At 42.0% G+C, this 26,523-nt stretch overlaps 1 protein-coding gene and 1 long non-coding RNA gene across 2 annotated transcripts in view; one reads left to right on the plus strand and one right to left on the minus strand.

Moving 5' to 3' along the window:
• PDZD2 (PDZ domain containing 2) overlaps nt 1–26,523 on the minus strand; it is a 412,983-nt gene that overhangs the window by 83,855 nt on the left and 302,605 nt on the right. Inside the window, exons 8-15 of the mRNA XM_056545144.1 lie at nt 21,476–21,587; nt 19,320–19,468; nt 13,283–13,402; nt 10,904–11,018; nt 6,157–6,230; nt 4,999–5,218; nt 4,753–4,870; nt 20–152 (exon numbers count right to left, since the gene is read on the minus strand). Coding sequence (XP_056401119.1) covers nt 20–152; nt 4,753–4,870; nt 4,999–5,218; nt 6,157–6,230; nt 10,904–11,018; nt 13,283–13,402; nt 19,320–19,468; nt 21,476–21,587 — 1,041 coding nt within the window. The remainder of the gene's footprint in view (nt 1–19; nt 153–4,752; nt 4,871–4,998; nt 5,219–6,156; nt 6,231–10,903; nt 11,019–13,282; nt 13,403–19,319; nt 19,469–21,475; nt 21,588–26,523) is intronic.
• Nucleotides 102–10,841, plus strand: LOC130295008 (uncharacterized). Its single transcript, XR_008848660.1, has 3 exons — nt 102–237; nt 5,791–5,879; nt 10,611–10,841. It is a non-coding gene; the product is annotated as an uncharacterized LOC130295008 (long non-coding RNA).

Genomic DNA, 26,523 nt, shown 5'->3' on the forward strand with positions numbered 1-26,523 from the left:
GTCAATGTTCCCGGCTTACCTTCGGGTTTGGGTGGCGACTGATGATCAGGCTTACAGGACCCGGCCCACATTCGCTCAATATGGCGTATGCCTCACTCAGAGCAGCATGACGAAGACTCACAGAGTCCGCTTCCAAAATCTGATCACCTCGGCTGCAAGTGAAAATAATAAAGCAGTGAACAATAGTTAATAACCTGTAACATTCCCATTGTGAAACTGTGCAGTCATTGGTCACAAGTAGGTGCAATTTTGTCTCACTTTCCCCGATCACCCGCCACTGCGGTTCCGACACTCACCGGATCCCCGCTGATCTCCACTTCCTGGTCTCGTCATGACAAACAAGGAAATGCCTGCTCGCTTGATCACCAGCCATAGATACCCACCTTAAAGGGGTTATCCAGGAAAAATATTTTTATATATATATATATATATATATATATATATATATATATATATCTCAAGTGGTTCCAGAAAGTTAAACAGATTTGTAAATCACTTCTATTAAAAAATCTTAATCCTTTCAGTACTTATGAGCTGCTGAAGTTTAGTTGTTCTTTTCTGTCTAAGTGCTCTCTGAGTAGAAGCAAATCCCCATAGCAAACCTCTCCTACTCTGTGCAGTTCCTGAGACAAGCAGAGATGTCAGCAGAGAGCACTGTTGCCAGACAGAAAAAAAACAACTCAACTTCAGTAGCTGATAATTATTGGAAGGATTAAGATTTTTTTCAATAGAAGTAATTTACAAATCTGTTTAACTTTCTGGAGCCAGCTGATATATATATAAGAAAAAAAAGAAAAAAGAAAAAAAAGGTTTTTCCTGGAATACCCCTTTAACCATGGATTAGCTGAACAGACACTTCCTGTTTGTCATGAAAGGAACAGGAAATAGGACAGGAAGTGGAAGGGCCAGTGCCACCCCCTTCAATAAGAGAGGACCTGAGCTGATTAATATATAAGGTTTTGGGGGAAAGTTTTAGTATATTATTTTTTTTGGAACTGTAACTTATTGAAATAAATCTCTGCTCCTTCATGAGTCCAGTGGGCGGCCCTACTTAAAGGGAACGAGTCATTAAGATTTTACCACATATAATGCGTGTCAACACATAATATATGATATAATCATCCTCCTTACCATGTCCGGGAGACGTTTCTGCATGCAGCGATGGTAATCATATGATGTTTTAAAGGTGTCCCCCACCATCCCTTAAGTAGTCCCCTGTGTGGGAGCCATCCTCTGCTAGTCCCGTCTGCTTGGACTGTAATTGAGCCCCCTCAGCATGGTTGACAGCCTGGGCATGGCCTGTGTCATCACTCAGCTATGTCTGCTTAGGGAGCGGAGTGGTGACAAGCGTGATTGCATCCAGGAGACAACTTATGGGCCGGAGGGGAGGGGGGGTGGGGGGACACCTTTTAAACTTCATATGATTACCATTACTATCAGCAGGATTGTCTCCCAGACATGGTAAGTATGAAGATTTTACCATACATAGAGCATTGCCATGTGTTATACAAGGTAAAAATCACATGACAGATCCTCTTTAAATGGGCACTGTCAGATACAAAAACTTTTGATATGTTGTAAAGCATGCAAACCCCCCCCCCCCGCCCGCCCGCCCGCCAGCTTGGACACATACTTGTCCTGCTGTGTCCATGCGTCATCACCTATGTCATGGACACACTTCCTTGATTGACAGCTGTGAATGCAGGGCTCAGACCTGGAGGAAAAATCCTCCCACTGTCAACTTGTGTCCTACTACTGTCAGTGAGGACATGCTGGGAGTTGTAGTTTTGCTAATGCTAGGGGAGATGTGAGCAGACAGCATTCTGAGGGAGGGGGCGGAGACCTGCACAGTGAGGCCACGCCCCCTCCCTTTGAGAGAAATTTAGACTAGTGAGCTAAATTAAAAGTGTAATGAAAAAAAAGTAAAGGTGCTAGACACATAAAAAATAGATGTGCATGGTCAGGATTAGGTACTGAGTGATATATAAAAAAAAAATATTTTTGTCGGATCTGACGGGTACGCTTTAAGTAGGACTGTCCATTGGACTCATGAGCACAGAAAAAGAAGGCATGGTAAGGGAGAAGCTTTTACCATATTGTGTTGCCACACGTTATACATGGTAAAATATGATGACATGTCCATTCACACATACAGTATTCTGCGCAGATTTGATGTACAAAGAGGTTTTCCACGAATACAAACACAGAGCTAATTTCTTCAAAAAGAAGCACCACATCTGTCCTCCATTCACCACAATGAAACTTATTTGCAATAACACACACAGCCTGATGAGGTGCTGTATTTTCTTCTTTTTTTCAGCTCAGGTTTTCAAATCCTGAATAAGATCTTTAATGAGGTTATCTCAAATGTAAAAGTTACCCCTATCTCTTTACAAGACTTCCAATCATTGCAAAGTGTTGAACTCTATGCTGTTTGGACATCCCACAGAGGTGCACGCTGCCGCTCTATTCATTCAGGGGACATCTGACCTCCATTGTTGTGATCGGTGGCAGATCCATTTCCTCAGTTATCCCCTACCCTGTCTAGGGAATAAGACTGACAGCCTTATGTGTGCGATCATACATTCACGAATGATATCCATGACCTTCATAAGGGCTGCCTGGGATTAAAAACACTTGGCAGGTTTTTTTTCTTGAAGAGCACCACATTTGTGCATAGGTTGTGTTTGGTACTGCAGCTCCATTACAGTGAATGGGTCTGAACTACGACATACCACATAGAGCCATGTTTCCAAAACCTAGACAACCCCTTTAAACAGGGTGTACAGACAAAGAGATATGAGACAACCCCTCTGGATCAATAAATTCCTAGTTCACCACATTTATGGAGCAGGAAACTGAACCTCATAATGAATTACTTTCTGGTAGTAGAACAAACATGGCAGATAGAGTAACTCTTCACTGTGAAGGGTGTCATTGTACGGAAACATCTGGAATAAGTCTCTGGATAAATCACCCTGCCCCTCTAGAAGGATTTCCCTCTTTATTAAGACCATATTGTCAGTAAAAAAAACACCATTCACTAGAATTGCTGATTTCAGCTTATGTGACTGGAATCATCTTTCAACCCAAGTGAGAGGCGCTAAGCAGCTTATCTGAAGAGGACGACATCAAAAAGACTTGAAATTACTAATATATACAACAAGAAAGTATATAAACAGATGTAAAGAACCAAGCTTTCATTGTATAGAAAAGGCGAGTAACAGGAAGGTTCATTTACAAATATGTCAAACCAATAAAAAGTCAACGCGATTCAAAATATGTCTAGAAAAATGTAATGTAATACTTCATACCAAATAATGGTGTACCAGATGATTTGTGGTAACAGCTAGGATGAGAGATAAGGCTGGGTTCACACCACGTTTTGTTAAATACGGCTCCCGTATAAGGCTGGGAGGAGGGGGCGGGGCTTAATCGCGGCGCCCGCACTCAGCCGTATTCGGGAACCGGATTTAATGTATGTCTATGAGCCGACCGGAGTGAACCGCAGCCTCCGGTCGGCTTCGTTTTCGGCCGTATGCGGTTTCCCGACCGCAGGCAAAAACGTGGTCGACCACATTTTTGCCTGCGGTCGGGAAACCCCATACGGCCCAAAAAGCAGCCGACCGGAGGCTGCGGTTCACTCCGGTCGGCTCATAGACATACATTAAATCCGGTTCCCGAATACGGCTGAGTGCGGGCGGCGCGTTTAAGCCCCGCCCCCTTCCTCCCAGCCGTATACGGGAGCCGTATTTAACAAAACGTGGTGTGAACCCAGCCTAACCCTGATCTCTTTCCTTTAACCCCTTAGATGCCACTGTCAATAGAGGCTGCAGCATCTAAGCATCAAAGGGTGGGAGTTCCATATGTCACCCTATCACCCTAATATTAGGGTAATTTCACATCTGAAACAACAGTACAATTGTAGTATACACCGGAAAACCGTCCAGAACACACAGCGTACCTATTGATCATAATAAACTGATCAGAGACTATTTCCAAGCATTTATTTTCCACAGTCTTCTCGGTCTCACCAAATAATGGACTGATCATAGTCACTATTCGCGTATGTTCGGTCAGACAGTTTTTCAGGTATAGAAAAACATAGCTGCTTTCTTTTAGAAACAACACCCCACTGAGTAATGTTTTTCTAATGCTGGAGAACATCCCACTGACAGGACTAATACAATGGTCGTATATTATGTGATCAATCAAGTCTCCTGGTGGGATGGAGTAAAAGAAAAAAGTAGAGGAATAAAAAAGAAAAAAAATTGCTATGAAATTATTACTGTATTTAACCATTACAGTGAAAAAAATAAACATGCCAAACACCTTAAAATTGCTTCTTTTTTTTTTTTACTCGGATAAACAATTACGATAAGTTTTTTTAGCCGTTATATATGCAACTAAAGAAAGTGGCAGTGAAAAACACAACTCGGGCCACACAAAACAACCCTTCAAGCCAATACATGGATATGAAAGGATATGAAGTCTCACAAATTTACTGGTTTTACATGCAAAGTCAGCCTCCAGTTTATAAGCTTTCATTATTGCTTGCTAAAGCATTTTTACGCCAGTTTTTGTTTTATAGAGCATTTTTTTTAGGGTATTTTTTCTGGTTCGGGTTTTGCTTGCAATTGTTTGAAGCATTTCCATGAAAAAAGCACCAAGAACACATGTTAAAAAAAACTTGTGTGCCGTGGGCGCTTCATCACTACACATAAAAAAATATGAATATTAAAAAGTACATACCTCAGTCTTCCATCCATCTTGGCAACAGATCCTGGGGCTAGGCTGTGAATATAAATCCCTGGAGAGCTGTTTTCAAGGGTAAGGCAGCAGACCCCAATACCTAGGCCAACACCGGGTTCTACAACAAGGACAAAGGTGCGAGATATAGTGAGATGTGTGAACAGGACTTTCCGGCAGAACATGTAAAGTCCCAATTTCGACAAAGACCAAGGAGGTGAAGCTGACCGATTCTTGTTTTTGTGTTACCTTTGTTAAGTGTAACTTCCATGACGACACGGTCTTTGGGACCGGGACCTTTACGGGAGGCAGAATCGCCATCTTCTGAGCCGACCACAGATGGCCCAACGCTAAAACTAGAGTTAGGGGAGTTGGAGCGGCTCATTAATATTGGGGTCGCACATGGTGTGAGGCTGGGACTGCGGAGCCGGGTACGTACGGTTAACGTGATTACTCCTTTCCTGAGTTGCTGGAATAAAAAAATTACAAATTAAGCAAATAAAAAATGATATATATATATTATATAGAAATAATAAAAAAAAATTGTATATATATATATATATATATATATATATATATATATATATATATATATATATAAAATGTACAAAAAAGAAAGTTGCAACAGCACTCTAGGTCAAAAAATGGAGGCTCTTTGCGCACTTTTTGATCAAAATGTGTCCCCGATCCACCACGCGGTTTGATCAAGAAGTGCGCTAAGAGCCTCCATTTTTTGACCTAGAGTGCTGTTGCAACTTTCTTTTTTGTACATTTTGTATTTGCCACAGCAGCGGGCACCTGTGTATTAGGTTGATGTGCTGGCTATTTTTCCTTTTGTTTTTACTTATATATATATAAATACGCACAAACACAATTTTTTTTCTATTATAATTTTTTTATTATTATTATTTATGTATTTATTTTTTGTTTTAAAAAGAAGAATTTTTTACTGTGCATCCATATGCCAACAAAATTCCAGTTTGGATTGTTTAATGGCTTTAACCCTGACCCTAAGCATAAAACTTTACATTGTCTATTCAGGATTCCAATCTAGACCGGTGTATACGAGACAAGAAAATCGCGGCCTGTTTTTCGTAGGGCATTTTTACATATGGTGAAGGAGATTAAATGTGAGTATTGTTGACTTTACGGTGACGTTATCTGGAGTCTATAAGAAATGACTGCACTATATCAAGTAAGAGAGGCGGTGTGTTATCCGTCACTATAAGCGCCATCGAGTCGTATCAATAACAGATATCCCGTCGGGAGGCGAGAAGGTGGAAAAGGGTCAAGATAAATTGTATCTCTATACACAGGACAGTGACAGGAAGCTCTGTGGGGGCCCATACACAGGGGGCCCCAACACACTAGGGGGCTCATATAGATGATGGCTGATTTGTACCATACCTTAAAAGTGTGAATAGCCTCTTGGTGCGTCGTCCCCTGTAATGACTCTCCATTTACTTCCAGGATTTCATCTCCTGTATAGTACACAAATACAAAATTACTAAGGGGAGGGTAACATATATATATATATATATATATATATATATATATATATATAAAGTAGCACTCCATGACCAGTGGGGTTCCTCCAGCTGCTGCAAAACTACAACTACCAGCATGCCCGGACAGCCAACGGCTGTCCGGGCAAGCTGGTAGTTGTAGTTTTGCAACAGCTGGAGTGCCAAAGGTTCAAGATCACAGGTAAACAATAAAGTAAAATAGTCTGTAATTCCCAGATATTACATTGACATCTCTTATACATTAGACCCCCAATTTTAGTGGGGACCAGCCGACCATATAATATGTATGTGGCCCCTTAAAGGGGTACTCCACTGGGATTTTTTTTATTTTTTATTATTAACTGGTGCCAGAAAATTAAACCCATTTCTAAATTACTTCTATTAAAAAAATCTTAATCCTTCCAGTAGTTATCAGCTGTAGTATGATCCACAGGAAGTTGTTTTCTTTTTGAATTTCCCTTTTGTCTAACCACCGTGCTCTCTGCTGACACCTCTGTCCATATCAGGAACTGTCCAGAGCAGGAGAAATTTGCTATGGGGATTTGCTTCTACTCTGGACAGGTCCTAAAATGGATGGCGGTGTCAGCAGAGAACACTGTGGTAAGACAGAAAAGAAATTCAAAAAGAAAAGAACTTCTTGTGAAGCATACAGCAGCTGATAAGTACTGGAAGGATTAAGAATTTTAAATAGAATTAATTTACAAACCTGGTTAACTTTCTGGCACCAGATGATTTAGAATTTTTTTTTCCAGTGGAGTACCCCTTTAAGTGTAGAGAAGGATCGGGCATGTTTGGATTTTAGCTGTTTTCGTAAAGATAAAGCACCACTGAGGCACCTGGGAGCCTCAGTGAGGTGTATGTGGGGGATAGGGATAGATTTTACTACATGTATTGCCAGCTTTAGTCTTAAAGAGTACCTCTCATTAACTTGATACATTTTATAATCTTCCCAGTTCACTGCCCCCATCATGATAAACCACCCCCTGCCTTTATTTTTATTACATTTTAGTTTTCTACCTTGATATTGCTCTGTATTTTCTGCTAAGTCTCAGTCAGATTCACAGACTGGGAAGGGGCGTTCCCCAGCAGGCGTGACATCATCTGAAGCCGTAAAGGGGAGAACTTCCTCCCTCACTCTGCTACACACAGCTCAGCCAATCATAGCTCATCTCACACTGAACTGCTCTAAGGCTGCAAACACCCCCTCAGCACTCCAGACTGCATTTCCTGTGTTTGGACTTCTGCCAGGCCAGCAGGAGTCCAAAGTCTGTTGAAAAAAATGGTGGGAAATGTGCTCTGGACAAGTAGCGAGACACCTAGTGGCAGTTTCTTTAAACACAAATAAAACATAGAAAACTTCTTTTTTTAAACAAAGTACATTACAAGGATTTTTTATTTACCATAAGGAGTGCAATAGCAAAAAATTGTTTTAATGACCGTGCCCATTTAGGTCCATAGAGAGAATATACAAATAGATCTGGCAATAGACATCTGTCGACCAGCTATTTCTTCTGATTAACACATGCACGCTCAAATTGGCGGGAAGTGCTTTTGTTCTGAATAAGAGGGTGATTAGTTGCAGCCAGACTAATATGGAAGAAATGCATAACCCCTGAAAACAAAAGTTTGGGAAGGAAAATCGGAACACCCCCATATACACGGACATCTTAAGAAACAAGGGCAATATGAATCTTCATATTATAGAGTATTAAAGTTATTCCCCTTTACACAGGATAGGGGGAAACTGGATAATGGGGGGGGGGGGGGGTCCAACCCATTGATTACAAGAACTGAATTGTTGCTCATAATCCCGAAACCCCACCCACCCTTGCCCGAAAGTGATAGAAGCTTAGCCAATTGTCACCCTTGCCCCCCATGTGAAAGGAGCAGCACTGTACATGCTCGTCCACCACTCCATTCACTGTCTATGGGACGTCCGGACATTGCTGAGTGCTTGACAATGTTGGCAAGTCCCATTAACCAGTGGAGCGGTGGTCAAGACTGCTCATTTCCATTCCATTCTCTAGAAGGACATTTGACCACCATTCTCATGATCGGTGGGGGGTCCCAGCAGTCAGACTTTCACCAATCAGGATAGGGGGATGATGTTTAAACTTAGGATAACCCCTTTAAAGACACTGACTCAGAATGCCAACCCTTGTTCACGTGTCCTATTAAAATATAGATATCATAGACAGTGGGAGGTTCTTCGTTTGGGACAAGAGCTAACCGTTAAGTAAAACTAGCTCCTACTCCGGCAGACCTGGATAGCCCATGTTTTACATATACGGTCAAATCTGAACGGATGCCACATAATAATACATTTCTATGGCCAGCAACAACTTTCCCATCGTGGTGTTTCAGTTGCTGGACCTGCTGTAATTGTCATTGCGGCTTAATTACACAAAGGCGTCATCGTCACAAGATGCCCCCTGCAGGTATCGCCATTAGGTATTCTGCACAATAGGGAGCCGGCTCTTATATTATTTATGAGTGAATCCGGCATTGTTCCCAAATTACTAAATTTTTCTGCGTGAGCAAAAAAATTCATTAAAAAAAAAGCGTGGCAGGGTTGAGAACAGCCAAAGTCTCCGCTGAACGTCTCCCATATCTAGGTCACATGCTCCACACTGAAGGGCTGCTCAATATGACAAAAAAGAGATGAGGACGGATGGATGAATTTAAAGTCCTCGGCTGGAATAAATACAGGAATTATGTAGGTCAGGAACTACTAGTCGCATTGCGGAAAAACACTGCGATGGGACAAAGCAGGACTGGATTTACTGGGGCACATGAACAGGACAGCACCAAGAGCTCCAGGGCTATATATGACCCAATGGCCGTCATACAGCTTCCTAGGGAAACATATCTTATGGATTATTGTGGAACTTGTTTTTATGCAAACACAGTGTTTCCCAACCAGGGGCTGGGAGTTGTAGTTTTGCAACAGCTGGAGGGCCACCTGGTTGGGAAACACTGTGTTTGCATAAAAACACATTCAATCTGATTAGGGTTGCCCTGTATTAGACTGCATTATTTAAATGGGCACTCTCATTAAAACTAATTTTTGCTATTGCACTCCTTATGGTAAATAAAAAAATCTTTGCAATGTACGTTGTTTAAAATTTTTTTTTAAAATAATGACGTTTTCTATGTTTTATCTGTGTTTAAAAAAAAGCTGCTGCTAGGTGTCTCCCTACTTGTCCAGAGCACATTTTCCCCCATCCCTTGCACAGACTTTGGACTCCTGATGGCCTGGCAGAAGTCCAAAATCAGGAAATGGAGTCCGGAGTGCTGAGGGGGGGGGGGGGGGGGGTCGTGCAGCCTTAGCCAATCATAGCTCATCTCACACTGAGCTGCTCTGGGCTGTGTGTAGCGGTGAATCTGACTGAGCAGAGTAATATCAAGGTAGTAAACTAAAGAAATATTAAAAATAAAGGCAATGGGGTGGTTAACCATTATGGGGGCAGTGAACTGGGAGGATGATAAAATGTAACAAGATCATGAGAGGTACTCTTTAAAAACAGTGCCACCTCTGTTTAAGGGTTGCTGAGCTGCAATCCCACACATAATCTGTAAACAGTTTGTGGCGCTGTTTCTAGAACAAAGCAGCCATGTTTTTCTAATCCCGGACAACCCTTTTTAAAGGTGTTATCCACCATAAGATGATTTTAGAACGTACCTGCCAGACAGTAATGGACATGCTTAGGAAGGATCTGTGATTGTCTTGGGGTTAAATGGCTATGTTGTGAGATTACCATAACGCTGAGGCTATCTTCTTGTGAGTTCTTGTTGGAGTTCATTCCCTCAAACTACAAGTCCCAGGATCCCTTGTTTGTAAGTGTGAGGTTACTTTTCTCCCTCCCACACATCAGTCACCATACCCATTGAAACACACCAGTGATCTCTTAAATGCAATAGACCAGTGTTTTCTCTCAGAAAAATCTTATCCCCACACCTGTCTCCGGCTCTTCTGACGTCTACAAAGCTGCCAGCTGCAATTCCTTGCAGAATGATCTCCCTCCCACCCAGCGGTCGCTCCTCCCATTGAAGCAAAGACAGGTTCCCTCCGATCACCTGACTAGTGATGTAATGTCTCGGGCCGCAAAGCAACCTGGGACGACACTCATTTTCTATGCTGCTAAATATAAACATCAGGGCCAAAAATCACATAAGAATTGAGAGACCACCATCAAACACAGGTACAGACACTATATTATGAACTACACAAACTTTACAGCCCCTGTAGCATAGTCAAATAAAAAAATATCCCAGAATGCCCCATTAATTTACCGATCAGACATATAAATTGCTCTTTTGTATATTTTTTGCCAGGAGGCAATGCCTGAATTCTCCATAATGACAGTCACTACTGGAAGATTTGAAGAGTCAGACTGGTGATCACATGACCAAGTTAGAGAAATAAAAAGGACAGTGATGCAGCTTTGCTGAAATAAAACAAATGGCGCTGTAGGACTAGTGATGGCGAGCGGCCATGATATGGAAAAAAAAAAAAAAGAAATGATCTTGCTAATACCAGTCACAGTTATTAAAGATAGACCCGTTTTGTGTCAATGAGTATATTAGAATAGATCATATATACTTATTCATTCACCATTCACACTGACCTTCTTTAAGTCTCCCGTCGGCAGCTGCAGCTCCATTTGGGAAGATTGTTTTCACAAAAATCCCCATGCGACCTCTGGCTGAATCCTGACCACCGACAATACTGAAGCCAAGACCCTGGTCATAAGCAAAGAGACATTAGAATATTTTACTAGATACATCAAATTAAATAATGGAAATACAACCAGGAGAAGTGCTTGGCTGGGCACTTCCCTCCGTGTCTCGCTGCAGGAGATGTATTCTATATTAAAAGGGTACTCTGGTGAAAAAAATGGACAGAGGTGTCAGCAGAAAGCACTGTGGTCAGACAGAAAAGAAATTCAAAAAGGAAAGAACTTCCTGTGGATCATAACAGCAGCTGGAAGGGTTAAGATTTTTAAATAGAAGTAATTTACAAATCTGTCTTTTTTGGCACCAGTTGATGATTAAAAAAAAAAAAAAAAAAAAAAGTTTTCCAATGGAGTACCCCTTTAATTTATTTTATTTCTGATCACAGTGCTCTCTGCTGACACCTCTGTCCATGTCAGGAACTGTCCAGAGTAGGAGCAAATCCCCATAGCAAACCTTTAGTGCTCTGGACAGTTCCTGAGACAGAGGTGGCAGCAGAGAGCAATGTGATCAGACAGAAAAGAAATTTAAAGAGAAAATAACTTCCTGTGGAGCATACACCAGCTAAAAAGGGTTAAGATTTTTAAACAGAAGTAATTTACAAACCTGTTTACCTTTCTGGCACCAGTTGATTTAAAAAAAAAAAAATTGTTTTTCACCGGAGTACCCCTTTAAGCCTCTAGAGCTAAGTCTCCTGCAGCAGCAGGGTTCTTCTTCCCGGATCGTTCTTTTAATCAGTGGGACCAGTGTAGGGGTTGCAGAGGTAGCAGTTGCAACAGGGCTCTCATGCCTAAGAAGATTCCTACATAGTATATAAACTAATTAGAGATGAGCGAACTTACAGTAAATTCGATTTGTCACGAACTTCTCGGCTCGGCAGTTGATGACTTTTCCTGCGTAAATTAATTCAGCCTTCAGGTGCTCCCGTGGGCTGGAAAAGGTGGATACAGTCCTAGGAAAGAGAGTCTCCTAGGACTGTATCCACCTTTTCCAGCCCACCGGAGCACCGGAAAGCTGAAGTAATTTATGAAGGCAAAGTATCAACTGCCGAGCCGAGAAGTTTGTGAGGAATCGAATTTACTGTAAGTTCGCTCATCTCTATAACTAATCATTGTAATAAGATATAGTATGTCTATGGGTGTATAATTGCCATATTTGCTCATAATCCACATTATATATAAAAAGCCTTGCATAATAATCTCCTCATCGTAGCTAAGAAATGTTTTCTTTATTCTGACATTTCTAACAGGTGGGACCCCCGCGATCAGACATCTTATCCCCTATCCAAAGCGGCGGGAACCCCACGATCTCGGCTGCGGCACCCCAGACATCTGGTGCACAGAGCGAACATCGCTCCGTCCTGGATTACTAGCGATGCTGGGTGGAGGCTCGTTACATCAAGACCACGCCCCCTCAATGCAAGTCTAATGGAGGGGGCGTGACAGCTGTCACGCCACCTCCCCATCGACTTGCATTGAGGGGGCGTGGCCATGACATCACAAGCCTTCGGCACTGCACCCAACGCTCTAAACGAACGCCGGATGCAGCAGGGAGATCGCAGGGGTCCCCAGCAGTAGGACCCCCGCGATCAGACATCTTATCCCCTATCCTTTGGATAGGGGATAAGATGTCTAGAGGCGGAGTACCCCTTTAAAGGTTCCCAAAGTTTGGATCCCCACCAATCATATAGTAATGAACAGATGTATTGTTCTTTTTGTTATATTGCCCAATAAGCCAAAAGATGAAGGATGTGAGAGACGGGAGGGGGCCCATTGACTGTACAGGGACCTAGATCTTGTGAATGGAGGCCTTGAGTTCTATATCCTATTGATTTATGTCTCCAGTAAAAATCCCCAAAAGCTTTAAATTACACAAAAATTTTTTGTAACGACTACCAGATGCTATTACTCCTAACCTCGGCCTATTTGGGCGACAATGGCACATTTCTAAGCTTTCACGAAGCGGGGTCAGGTAGCGCCATAAATTACATTAGTGTCATTTTAGGAAAAACACTTCTTGGAAAGCTCCGCTGAGTGTTGTAGTCATTAAGGGGGTCAGGAATTATGGGATTTATCTTAAAGGCACGGTAGCAAAGCCTCTTGGATCATAAGTTATGGGATGTGTAACACATGGGGAAGAGAAAATAACACGCGGAAGGTCCAGATGCTGGCGGACTGGGCTCCTGCTTTTATGGACGGGTCAAGGTTCCCATTAGAGAAAAAAGGCTATTATACTGTATATGAAAAAACTTGTATTCCCACAGTAAAGATTACCTTCCCCTGTCCTTTCATTAAGACGATATTAGAGATGATAGACGGCTGAGCGAGCCTCCAGGGGGACTCCACCTGCGCCGTGCTTAAAGATCTTGCAGTCTTTTTCACAATAGCATATTCCTGGTGGATGAAATTAAAGAAAAATACATTAAAATTTGTAAAAATGGATTAGAATGAGATACTAAAAATCTTATAACTTCTGTAGACTACGCTTATTTTATTTCCAAATGTTGCATTCTAGCTTCTATTTTATGGCCCCAGCACTCAAACCCTAGCAAATTTTACTGAACAGGGCAGATTTTTATTTCCTGCAGTACAACAGAGGAGGGTCTGGGTGGTCTCTTGGGGGATCCACCATCCAGGTGCTACGGAGGGGGCTTCCAAGTGTTATTGAAGTGGTCCAGGTATTACTATGGGGGTCCAGTCATTAGGTAGTCCTGGCATTACAGAGAGCTGTCCAGGTGTTACTTAGGGAGTCCCGGCATTACTGAGGGCTGTCCAGGTGTTACTTAGGGAGTCCCGGCATTACTGAGGGCTGTCCAGGTGTTACTTAGGGAGTCCCGGCATTACTGAGAGCTGTCCAGGTGTTACTTAGGGAGTCCAGGCATTACTGAAGGTTGTCCAGGTGTTACTTAGGGAGTCCCGGCATTACTGAGGGCTGTCCAGGTGTTACTTAGGGAGTCAAGGCAATACTGAGGGCAGCACCGGCATTACTGATGTGGGTTTCGGATGTTACTAAGGTGAGTCCAGACATTACTGATGTGGGTTTCGGATGTTACTAAGGTGAGTCCAGACATTGCTAATGTGGGTTCTGAGTGTCACTGAGCAAAGCCCTGGTGTTACTGAGTGGGTGTAGGCGATACTGAAGGAGGTTCAGGTATCATGATCATGGCATAACTAGACAGATCAGTCAGAAGTTTGTCAAAGTTGTGTGAAAGCTGTAAAAGTAGCTAATAGCCAGTTTAACTAGATATGAATATATCACTATAAGATTCCAGAATAGCTAAACCGGAGTTTAACACTTTGACAGCAAAGTGTGACTCACTGCCTTATTTTAGGGAAACATGTTCTTTACGAGGATTGTCTCATCATAGACAAACACTTTAATATTAAAGACCACCAGAAAACAAAGGATTTGTTAGGAACAATGCAGCCAGCTATACACTCCCCCTGCAGCGGCCACTACAGGGGAGCTTGGGTACTACAATTGGTCAATCAGATGAATGACCATATGAGGTCCGCTGCACTTTGGCTTATACAGGGGTGTCTCAAGTACTTACTCTACATTTCCAAAGCTATGCAAAAAAAAAAATTGCTAAAAGAATACCAACTAGATAACATTTTCTACACAACGCCGCTTCTAATTACAGGTCTATGGACACATTTCTAAAACCAATGCAGAACAAAATGATAATTTAGCAAAAGGGGAAGGAGCCCACAAACCAATTCAGCATGTAATTGTGGATCAAGACTGTTCGTAATGCAGTAAAGGAGATTTAAAGGGACTCTCTATTAGATAGAAATATTAGTTTTAGTGCAGAGTAGTGTTAAGGTGGGGTCACACGGGCCATATTTTGCTGCTTATTTGCTGCTGCAGCAGCAAATACGCAGCAAAATACGGCCCATGTGACCCTACCTTAAAGAGGCAGTAATCCCTGCATATATTCTATCTTTTTGACGTGTGACCCTTTTTGGCTCAGGCTGGAGGGAGGGTGAATGCAGTTTTTTCCATGTTACAACACACAGAACATTCTGTCCCCCATGATCACAATTTATTTACCAGATGGCCTTTTATCTCCAGGTCTGGGAACCTCCAGACACATTTATATACTTGTGTAAGAGCGATATTAGCAGCTTGCCTCCCACAGTCATACAGTCACTGATAGGAATGGTTCTCTGACGCTTGTTAAGCCGACAGACATTCCCAACATCCCCATAGACCTGCATGCTTAAAGAAGCACACCGGGATTTATTTTATTTTTTTGCTTATATAGTGCAGCATAATCTATTATTGGAGAATAATGTAAAGTGTCTTGTGTATGTCTTGCGCTTACTTGTTTTAGCAGATGTAGCAGGCATGAGATTGGTTCCATTTTATTCTGCAATTTCTTTTCTGTTCCGAACGCTGGGGCCGGCCCCGGAGGCTCGTGACGTCATAAGCCCTGCCCCCTCATGATGTCACGTCCCACCCCCTCAATGCAAGTCTATGGGAGGGGGTGGGATGTGACATCATGAAGGGGCGGGGCTATGATGTCACGAGCCTCTGGCGCCAGCCCCAGCGTTCGGAACAGTTTGTTCCAAATGCTGAGCAGTGGCGTAACCCTTTAAGGTAAACTATGCAAATTGGGTTTAGTTAAAGGAGAACTCTGGAATATAAAAATTGTCCCCCATACTGCCGGCAGTAAAAAAATAAAGATGTGTATACCTTCTTCCGCTCGCCCGGGGCCTCCGGTAACCGGCTCCGGTCTCCGCCGTGATCCACTTCCTGGTTGCCGGTGAGTTATACTGCGCTCAGCCAATCACCAGCCGCAGTGAAGTCCCGACTCGGCCGGCGATAGGCTGAGCGGCAGTGTGACGTTTTCGGCCCCGGCAGCAGGTGCCGGTGTAGTGAAGAATTTTGTGTCCTGAAGCGTTCTCACACTGCCGCTCAGCCTATCGCCGGCCGAGTCAGACTTTGCTGCAGCTGGTGATTGGCTGAGCGCAGTATGATTCTCCAACCACCGGCAACCAGTAAGAGGACCACGGCGGAGACCGGAGCGGGTTACCGGAGGCCCCGGGGGAGCGGAGGAAGGCATGTACATCTTTATTTTTTTACTGCCGGCAGTATGGGGAACAATTTTTATATTCCGGAGTTCTCCTTTAATAAACTATAGGTATAATAGGGTATAACTTATGAATAGGTTCCACAATTACATCAAAAGCATCTTGCTGCATATGTCAAATGTGGCATCACAATGGTCATAGTTTTGGCTGTTTTCCTCATTGCCTTGAATCAGGTTTTAGAAATGTATCTGACTTCCTAAATAAAACATACAACTTACATAGACATGGTCAGGATGGTTAACAAGGCAAATGTAAAAAATAAAGATTGATTAGTGAGATTGTTAAATCAAAATACATATATAACACAGGAACATGGAATATAAGAACGTCTAAACTAAATACCACTGCACATGGTCTAAGTGCTCTAATGTTGTCCAGACATCTTAGGCCTGTTTCACTCAAGCGTATTAAGTATACCTCCAAAATACAAATGTATTACAGATGAAAAATCAGTATTGCTCCAGTACCGTATACGTATTTCTGTGCAGTAAATACTGCTGGGCTGTCTCTCCAAGGAGGAAACTGAATTACAATTTAAAAAACAGATGCAAAAAAGATGAAATTTGCTATAAATACTATTGAAACTTTAATGGGCTTTTTCCAATCTCAATTTGATAAAAGTAGCAGTAGACGCTACATTAACTTCATATAACTGTTCCTTATTTTTTTTTGTGATGTAATACAGATGCAATATACGCTTGTGTGAAGAGGCCTTAAAATGAAAATTCAGCCATCAGCCCATTCCATATGACACCCACACGTTTTCAGTAGGGATAGGGAAATAAGATGCATCTAGGCTCCTCTGCAAACAATATATCTCCCACAGGACATGTCCGATCCTTATACCCCCCCCCACACACACACACACACACACGCTACCTGGGAACAGTCTAAACATCTCCAGGTGTTCCGTAGTCAACCAATTCTGCTGCAATCAGAGAAATTATCTGACACTTCTAACATGTATGGCACCTTTACAGTTGAGACTTTACACTGCTCTTACAATAAAGAACCCCCCTCTAAATTGGTGTTAAAGCCTTCTTTCCTCTTCTAGGGTGCCCCCTTAATCATTAATGTATATATGCACATGGTCTAATGAAAGATTTTGGCCTTAATTCTAAGTGTCATGTCTGGAGGAAACCAGGCACTGCCCATCCCCTGCCCAATACCATCCCTACAGTGATCATGGTGGGGGCAGCATCATGTCTGGGGGAAATCAGGCACTGCCCATCACCTGCCCAATACCATCCCTACAGTGATCATGGTGGGGGCAGCATCATGTCTGGAGGAAACCAGGCACTGCCCATCCCCTGCCCAATACCATCCCTACAGTGATCATGGTGGGGGCAGCATCATGTCTGGAGGAAACCAGGCACTGCCCATCACCTGCCCAATACCATCCCCACAGTGATCATGGTGGGGGCAGCATCATGTCTGGGGGAAATCAGGCACTGCCCATCACCTGACCAATACCATCCCTACAGTGAAGTATGGTGGGAGCAGCATCATGTCTGGAGGAAACCAGGTACTGCCCATCACCTGCCCAATACCATCCCTACAGTGATCATGGTGGGGCAGCATCATGTCTGGAGGGGACCAGGCACTGCCCATCACCTGCCCAATACCATCCCTACAGTGAAGTATGGTGGGGGCAGCATCATGTCTGGGGGAAACCAGGCACTGCCCATCACCTGCCCAATACCATCCATATGGTGAAGCATGGTGGGGGCAGCATCATGTCTGGAGGAAACCAGGCACTGCCCATTACATGCCCAATACCATCCCTACAGTGATCATGGTGGGGGCAGCATCATGTCTGGAGGAAACCAGGCACTGCCCATCACCTGCCCAATACCATCCCTACAGTGAAGTATGGTGGGGCAGGATCATGTCTGGAGGAAACCAGGCACTGTCCATCACTTGCTCAATACTATCCAAACAGTGATCATGGGGGGGGGGGGGGGGCAGCATCATGTCTGGAGGAAACCAGGCACTGCCCATCACCTGCCCAATACCATCCCTACAGTGAAGCATGGTGGGGGCAGCATTATGCTGTGGGAGTGTTTTTCAGCAGTTGGGACAGCGAGACTGGTCAGGGTTGCAGAAAAGCTGGATGGGGCACAGAGATAATCTTAATGAAAACCTGATCCTGAGCACTCTGGACCTCAGACTGGACTTAAGGTTCAAACAAGACAACAAGAAGGTTTCCAACAAGACAATGACCTTAAAGGGTACCTCTCATCAAATAAACTTTTGATATATTTTAGATTAATGAATGTTGAATAACTTTCCAATAGCATGTTAATGAAAAATATGCTTCTTTCTATTGTATTTTTCCCGATAAGTCCTGTCAGCAAGCATTTCTGACTCATGCTGGAGTCCTAAATACTCAGAGCTGCCAGCCTGCTTTGTTCACAGCCAAACAGGCTGTGAACAAAGCAGGCTGGCAGCTCTGAGTGTTCTCCTTTGTGAACAAAGCAGACTGGCAGCTCTGAGTGTTTAGGACTCCAGCATGAGTCAGAAATGCTTGCTGCCAGGACTGGTAGGGAGACCCCTAGTGGTCATTTCTTCAAAGTGGAAAATTTTATAGAAGGAAGCATATTTTTTAATAACATGCAATTGTAAAGTTATTCTGCATACATTAATCTATAATATATCAAAAGGTTTTTTTGATGAGAGCTACCCTTTAAGCACACAGCTTAGGGAACACTCTGTGAATGTCATTGGCTGGCCTGACCTGAACCCAATGGAACATCTATAAAAAGACCTGAAAATGGCTTCCACCGACAGTCCCCATCCAACCTGACAGAGCTTCTGAGGACCTGCAGAGAATGTGCAGAATCCGCAAGACTGAAGGGCTGTAATTACTACCAAAGGGGCTTTCACTAAGTCCTGAGTGAAGGGTATGAATACTTATGTCACTGCAAGTTTTTAGTATTGCCTTTTAAATAATTTAGCAGATTTCTAACACTCTTATCACTTTGTCATAATGGGATATTGAGCACAGAATGATGGGAGAAATCAACATAACATGTGAAAATAAGTGAGGTCTAAAAACAGTCCAAATGCACCATTAATACCTTACAAAGCCTTGATGGACTTAGTAGTAAAATAAAACATTTGATACCTGGACAGTAGCGCCTTGCATATTATCAATGATGGTAACAACAACCTCGTACTCGCACAATACAGGACTATGCTACGGGCGACTAACCTGCCGGGATCCTGAAGAGTCCAGCTGTTGAGGGAGCGAATGTTTACGACATCCCCTTGGAAATTTGTCTCCTTTATCAAGGTAAGAGTCTTCATTACCGACTGCCAGCTCATCATCTTCCCCCACCGATTCCAGCCGGCTGCCGCTCCCTGCAATGTACAGATCCGGTAAAAGACACCATCCACATTGACCAAATCATCATGATCATGGAGATCTCGTGATCAAACAAAACCCATTGTTATATGAGAGATCTAGTTCTCATGAAATCATTAACAATTATCAGTAGGTATAAGCTCTTGTTTAGCAATGTCTGTTCATGACCACCATTAGATGTAGGTAGGATGGAAGACAGCACAGAACCAAGCCACTGCGCAGGTGACCGTACAGATGGCCAATCCAGATTGAAAGAAATAGGAGAAGTATAGGTCACGGCATCCAAGCAGCAGACTCCGAAATAGTACAAAAAGCTGTAGTCTTGTTATTGGTTACCCAAAGTGCGTGCGAGGACGCACTTTGGGTAACCAATAACAAGACTACAGCTTTTTGTACCATTTCGGAGTCTGCTGCTTGGATGCTATGATCTATACTTCTCCTATAGCCACTAATAGAGTTACTTCAGGGGATGTCTTTTTGGGTAACCAATAACCAATTGGGTTACCAATAAAAAGACTACAACTTTTTGTACCATTTCAGAGTCAGCTGCTTGGATGCTGTGACCTATACTTCTCCAATGACCACTTATAGAACTACCTCAGGGGATGTCTCCTGAATCTTGAGGGTTTCTCCTGAGATACACTATATGGACAAGGGTCTTGGGCCCCCACCTCAAACCTAATGAAGTGTTTCATTCAGCCCCATTACCACAGGTGTATAAAATCCATCCCTTGCCAATGACGTCGCCTTTGCCAACATTAGTGATAGAATGGGCCATTCCATTTAGCTCAGATACTCGTGTGGTGCGGTAATAGGAGACACCGCTGAAACAAGTCAGTTCCTGAAATCCCTTCCCTCCTTATATTACACGTCTTCCACCATCAGCTACGAGCAATACTATTAAGAAGTGGAAGCATTAAGGAACCAAAGCCACAAAGTGGAGACAACATAAAGTTACAGAGCGGGGTCACCGAGTGCTGAGGACCATATAGCATACAAGTCACCAATGCTCTGCTGACTCCATAACTGCAAAGACCAAACTTCATCTGCCATTAAAATCAGTACTAAAATTGTGCCCACCGGGGGCTACATGGCATGGGTTTCCATGGGCGAGCAGCTGCATGCCAGCCTTACATCACCAAGCACAATGCCAAGTGTAGAATGGAGCGGTGAAAAGCCACCACTGGACTCTGGACCAGAGGGAAAACATTCTATAGAGTGATTGGTAACACTTCTCTATCTGACATCTTATAGAGGAGTCTGGAAATGGTGAAGGCCAGGAGAACGTTACCTTCCTGATGGCAATGTGCCAACTGTACAGTTTGATAGAGTAAGAAAATGCTATGGGGTTGCGTTGCGGCCTAGGTCCCTTAGTTCCAGTGAAGAAAAATCGTAATGCTTTAGCATAACAAGAAATTTAGCATACAACAAAGTCCATAAAAGGTATGGAATGGGGGGGGGGGGGTCTAGCAATATAGAGCCCGGACCTAAACCACATCCAAATCTTTGGGATGAACTACAACAGATACTGTGAGCCAGACCCTCTCACCCAACATCAGTGTCTGACCTGACATATTGGATGAATGGACAAAAACTCCCACAGACACCTCCAAAATCTTGAAGAAATTGTTCCCAGAAGAGTGAAAAACCTACAAATGGGGACTGATGGATTTAAAATGGGGTGTCATAAAAGCTACTGGAGGTGAATACCTTTGTCCATATAGTGTACATAAAACTAGGATATGGGTGAAGAGAAATGTCATCACATGGACCCCCAGGTTGTATTCAGAATTATAGTTGGACTACAGTTTTTTTATGCTATCTAACAGTTAGTTTGCCTTTGCAGCAGCTTCTTGGCATTGAGTGACAGCTTTATGTTAACCAGTATATACAAGTTTTGTGTAAACATTATACACTGATTAATTCCCTTCTGGTCTACCTATCCATTGCTATAATCTGGTAAGATGAAAAGGAAACTACTTGGTTCATGTAATACTACATACCTTGTGATCTACTGCGGTACTTGAGAAGACTGTTCCCTAGAGTTGGACTTCTACAGAGGCCCTTGGTATCATCCACCGCTTCTTGTTCCTGAAAGTTGTCAGTCTCAGCTGCCTTAAAAGTAGAGAGAAAGAAGATACTCATTGAGTACATTGTGATCAAAACCCAAAAAGTGTTCTACAATTCACACAAGAACAATAATATGAGCCTGAAATTAATTCACATTTCTGTAGATTCATCGAAGGGATCAGTGTCCCCCCTAGTTTTTTGTTTTTCTGATGAGAGTCTGATACTGAAACATGTTCTTTTCTTCTAATCAGTTTCTATTTTCTGCTTGTAATTTTTTAGATTTTTTGTACATCCATCTTGTCTGTGCTGTTTTAACAGCATTAAGTAAGACGCTTTACAGCAGAACCCATGGGCCAGAGACAACAATGGATAAGGACCTGTCTCATTCGCATGAATTGGAGGCACACAGTTTTTAAACATTCCACCCCCCCCCCCCCCCGTGCCATTTCGTCGCCCCCTTGTGCCATTTCATCGGTGCTTATGCCATTTCATTGCTCCTCTTGTGCCATTTCATCGCCCCCTTGTGCCATTTCATCACCCCCTTTGTGCCATTTCATCGCCCCCTTGTGGCATTTCATCGCCCCCTTCCTTGTGGCATTTCATCACCCCCTTTGTGCCATTTCATCACCCCCTTGTGCCATTTCATCACATTTCATCACCCCCTTTGTGCCATTTCATCACCCCCTTTGTGCCATTTCATCACCCCCTTGTGCCATTTCATCACCCCCTTTGTGCCATTTCATCACCCCCTTTGAGCCATTTCATCACCCCCTTGTGCCATTTCTTTGCGGGACTTTTGTGGGACCTACTGTATGTTCTGTGACCACCCGCTCCTACCCACAACAACCTTACTACCGCCCCCAAAGTTTTTTAATGGATTCTGCAGGAACCCAATCCTGATGCAGAGCCTTTCACTGAGCATTCACTCTGACCTTTTTAGTGGCTACTCTACAGATTGCTTACTGGGAAATGATCTATGCAGAACAGGAAGTCTTAGCTTAGTTTTAGACCTAGTGGCCAGAATGGAAACTGCTAAATTTCAGAATTAAAATTAAAAATTATTCTGTCCAGATATGCTGGGAGTTTTAGTTTTGCAACAGCTGGAGGCACATTGGTTGAGAAACACTGGCCTAGCAATAGCCATCACTTCTAATGGTGGGAAAACATGGGGGCAGATTAACTATTCCAAATGTGCCAAAATGTGTACATGCCATGTAAGAACTTTGTGTTTTAGAACTCTTTTTGCCTATTGTTTGGCAAAGGGGTGAGATATCGCAGAAAGGGAGTATGATTTGAAAGGTGACACAGAGTGCCAGGACTGTGGCATAAATTTGGCACTATATATCGAGTACAAAGTCAGACAACAAATATGTCTTACAACAAGATGCCAAACTCATCATACGGCGTGAGAAACTGTGATAAGTTTTGGCGCATCTTCAGACCACCTGGTCTTAGATTACACTGTCTAAATATTAGACAGGATTATTAAATCTGTTCCAAGTTTGTCAAGGATAAAGCATGCTGCCCTGGTATACAGTGAAAACTCTTCGCGAAGACCGCCCAAAACTGCACGGTAAAGATTGTCTTCTTCATGAATATGGCCACTATGCATAATGTATGGTAGACTGAAAATCTGACACAAAATCACATAAGAGGGTGGTCTTTTGGGGACGTTTGATTTCCATACAGAAAATAAGTATAGTTATTATTATTATTGCTATTAATAATAATAATAATACTACTATTATATTTATTATTTGGGGAGGGGATATCATTTTATAGGTCTGAGGCACAGAGACTTCAGGGTTTTCAGCAATGAAGCATAATGACATATCTTTAAGTTGTATAGTTATTATTGAAAGAAACTCGAATTTTCCACTGGAAAAAAAAAAAGTCTAAAAAAAATCTCACCGCTTTATTTGCCTGGAAAGGACATTAATACTGAATACGCCCTCTGTCTCCTAAGTGGATGTAGTGAATGGAATCTGTGACCGTGAAACTCTTCCTATAGTAAAGAAGTCTTGGCAGCTTCTACTAACACTACAGGTAAAGGCTGAAGTCTAATTCACATCTATATATATATATATATATATATATATATATATATATATATATATATATATATATATATATAGTGTATATACGTGCAAGAAATCTCTAACATCTCAGCAAGTATGGGGATACAGAGAGGTACTTGCACATACACGCATGTATATACTGTGCAGAAAACCATGAATAAAAGTTTGTTTACTTTCTTCTCTTTAGTAATGTCAGTAATATAGTCCTACTTATCTAGTCTCCTGCAGTATAACAGAACAGTTCATACTAATGTCAGTTGTATAGTCCTACTTATCTAGTCTCCTGCAGTATAACAGAACAGTTGATACTAAAGTCAGTAATATAGCCCTACTTATCTAGTCTCCTGCAGTATAACAGAACAGTTCATACTAATGTCAGTAATATAGCCCTACTTATCTAGTCTCCTGCAGTATAACAGAACAGTTCACACTAATGTCAGTTGTATAGTCCTACTTATCTAGTCTCCTGCAGTATAACAGAACAGTTGATACTAAAGTCAGTAATATAGCCCTACTTATCTAGTCTCCTGCAGTATAACAAACCAGTTCATACTAATGTCAGTAATATAGCCCTACTTATCTAGTCTCCTGCAGTATAACAGAACAGTTCATACTAATGTCAGTAATATAGCCCTACTTATCTAGTCTCCTGCAGTATAACAGAACAGTTCATACTAATGTCAGTAATATAGCCCTACTTATCTAGTCTCCTGCAGTATAACAGAACAGTTCATACTAATGTCAGTAATATAGCCTACTTATCTAGTCTCCTGCAGTATAACAGAACAGTTCATACTAATGTCAGTAATATAGCCCTACTTATCTAGTCTCCTGCAGTATAACAGAACAGTTGATACTAAAGTCAGTAATATAGCCCTACTTATCTAGACTCCTGCAGTATAACAGGCCAGTTCATACTAATGTCAGTAATATAGCCCTACTTATCTAGTCTCCTGCAGTATAACAGAACAGTTCATACTAATGTCAGTAATATAGCCCTACTTATCTAGTCTCCTGCAGTATAACAGAACAGTTCATACTAATGTCAGTAATATAGCCCTACTTATCTAGTCTCCTGCAGTATAACAGACCAGTTCATACTAATGTCAGTAATATAGCCCTACTTATCTAGTCTCCTGCAGTATAACAGAACAGTTCATACTAATGTCAGTTGTATAGTCCTACTTATCTAGTCTCCTGCAGTATAACAGAACAGTTCATACTAATTTCAGTAATATAGCCTACTTATATAGTCTCCTGCAGTATAACAGAACAGTTCATACTAATGTCAGTAATATAGCCCTACTTATCTAGTCTCCTGCAGTATAACAGAACAGTTCATACTAATTTCAGTAATATAGCCCTACTTATCTAGTCTCCTGCAGTGTAACAGAACAGTTCATACTAATGTCAGTTGTATAGTCCTACTTATCTAGTCTCCTGCAGTATAACAGAACAGGTCATACTAATGTCAGTAATATAGCCCTACTTATCTAGTCTCCTGCAGTATAACAGAACAGTTCATACTAATGTCAGTTGTATAGTCCTACTTATCTAGTCTCCTGCAGTATAACAGAACAGGTCATACTAATGTCAGTAATATAGCCCTACTTATCTAGTCTCCTGCAGTATAACAGAACAGTTCATACTAATGTCAGTTGTATAGTCCTACTTATCTAGTCTCCTGAAGTATAACAGACCAGTTCATACTAATGTCAGTAATATAGTCCTACTTATCTAGTCTCCTGCAGTATAACAGAACAGTTCATACTAATGTCAGTAATATAGCCCTACTTATCTAGTCTCCTGCAGTATAACAGAACAGTTCATACTAATGTCAGTTGTACAGTCCTACTTATCTAGTCTTCTGAAGTATAACAGACCAGTTCATACTAATGTCAGTTGTATAGTCCTACTTATCTAGTCTCCTGCAGTATAACAGACCCAGTTCATACTAATGTCAGTTGTATAGTACTGCTTATCTAGTCTTCTGAAGTATAACAGAACAGTTCATACTAATGTCAGTTGTACAGTCCTACTTATCTAGTCTCCTGCAGTATAACAGACCAGTTCATACTAATGTCAGTTGTATAGTACTGCTTATCTAGTCTTCTGAAGTATAACAGAACAGTTCATGCTAAAGTCAGTTGTACAGTCCTACTTTTTTTTGGCTTGGGGCAATTTTTTCAAAGTGGCAACATCTGCAATTTTTTTTTACTTGATTTTTTAGGATGCTTACTAGCATAGACCTCTGTGTGTGGATTTTTTTAAATCAACTGGTGCCAGAAAGTTTAACAGATTTGTAAATTACTTCTATTTAAAAAAAAAATCATGTGACTTGTAATGAAAAAAAGGGGAAAAGGGGGGGAGCACAAACGCCACATTTACACGCCTATACTGATACACACCATGACACCCCCCCCCCCCAAAAAAAAAAATGTGTCTGATAAAAAAAACTAAGACATTGCAGATATACGAGAAATAATAAAATGTTATTCATTAATTAAAAAATTCTTTAAAATGCTAACATTAATCTGTTAAAGTAATGTAATCAACACGCTTTTAGACAGGTCTGCTCGCAGTCATGAATTACATTTTTTTGGGCCACGATTAAGGACACGTGTCCTCCAAAACACATTAACTACACTACAGATTGTTGATAGCATTTTAAAGAAATTTATAATAAAGGATTAAAATATATTTTACTATTCGAACTGTATTCTGACTGTCCCCCAATAGAAGATTTTCAGAGATCAACAAGAACAGGGCTTACTTCCTAGGACAAATAGGCTGCTGCCCGGGAATCAGGCGGTGACTTGCTCGTCTATGCTGAGTGTAGATGGTTATAGGGAGATTGGTGCACGTCTAGACAAGCATATGGCAACATTACATGTGCACAGCAA

Source organism: Hyla sarda, chromosome 1 (genome assembly GCF_029499605.1).
Source record: "Hyla sarda isolate aHylSar1 chromosome 1, aHylSar1.hap1, whole genome shotgun sequence".
Classification (NCBI taxonomy): domain Eukaryota; kingdom Metazoa; phylum Chordata; class Amphibia; order Anura; family Hylidae; genus Hyla; species Hyla sarda.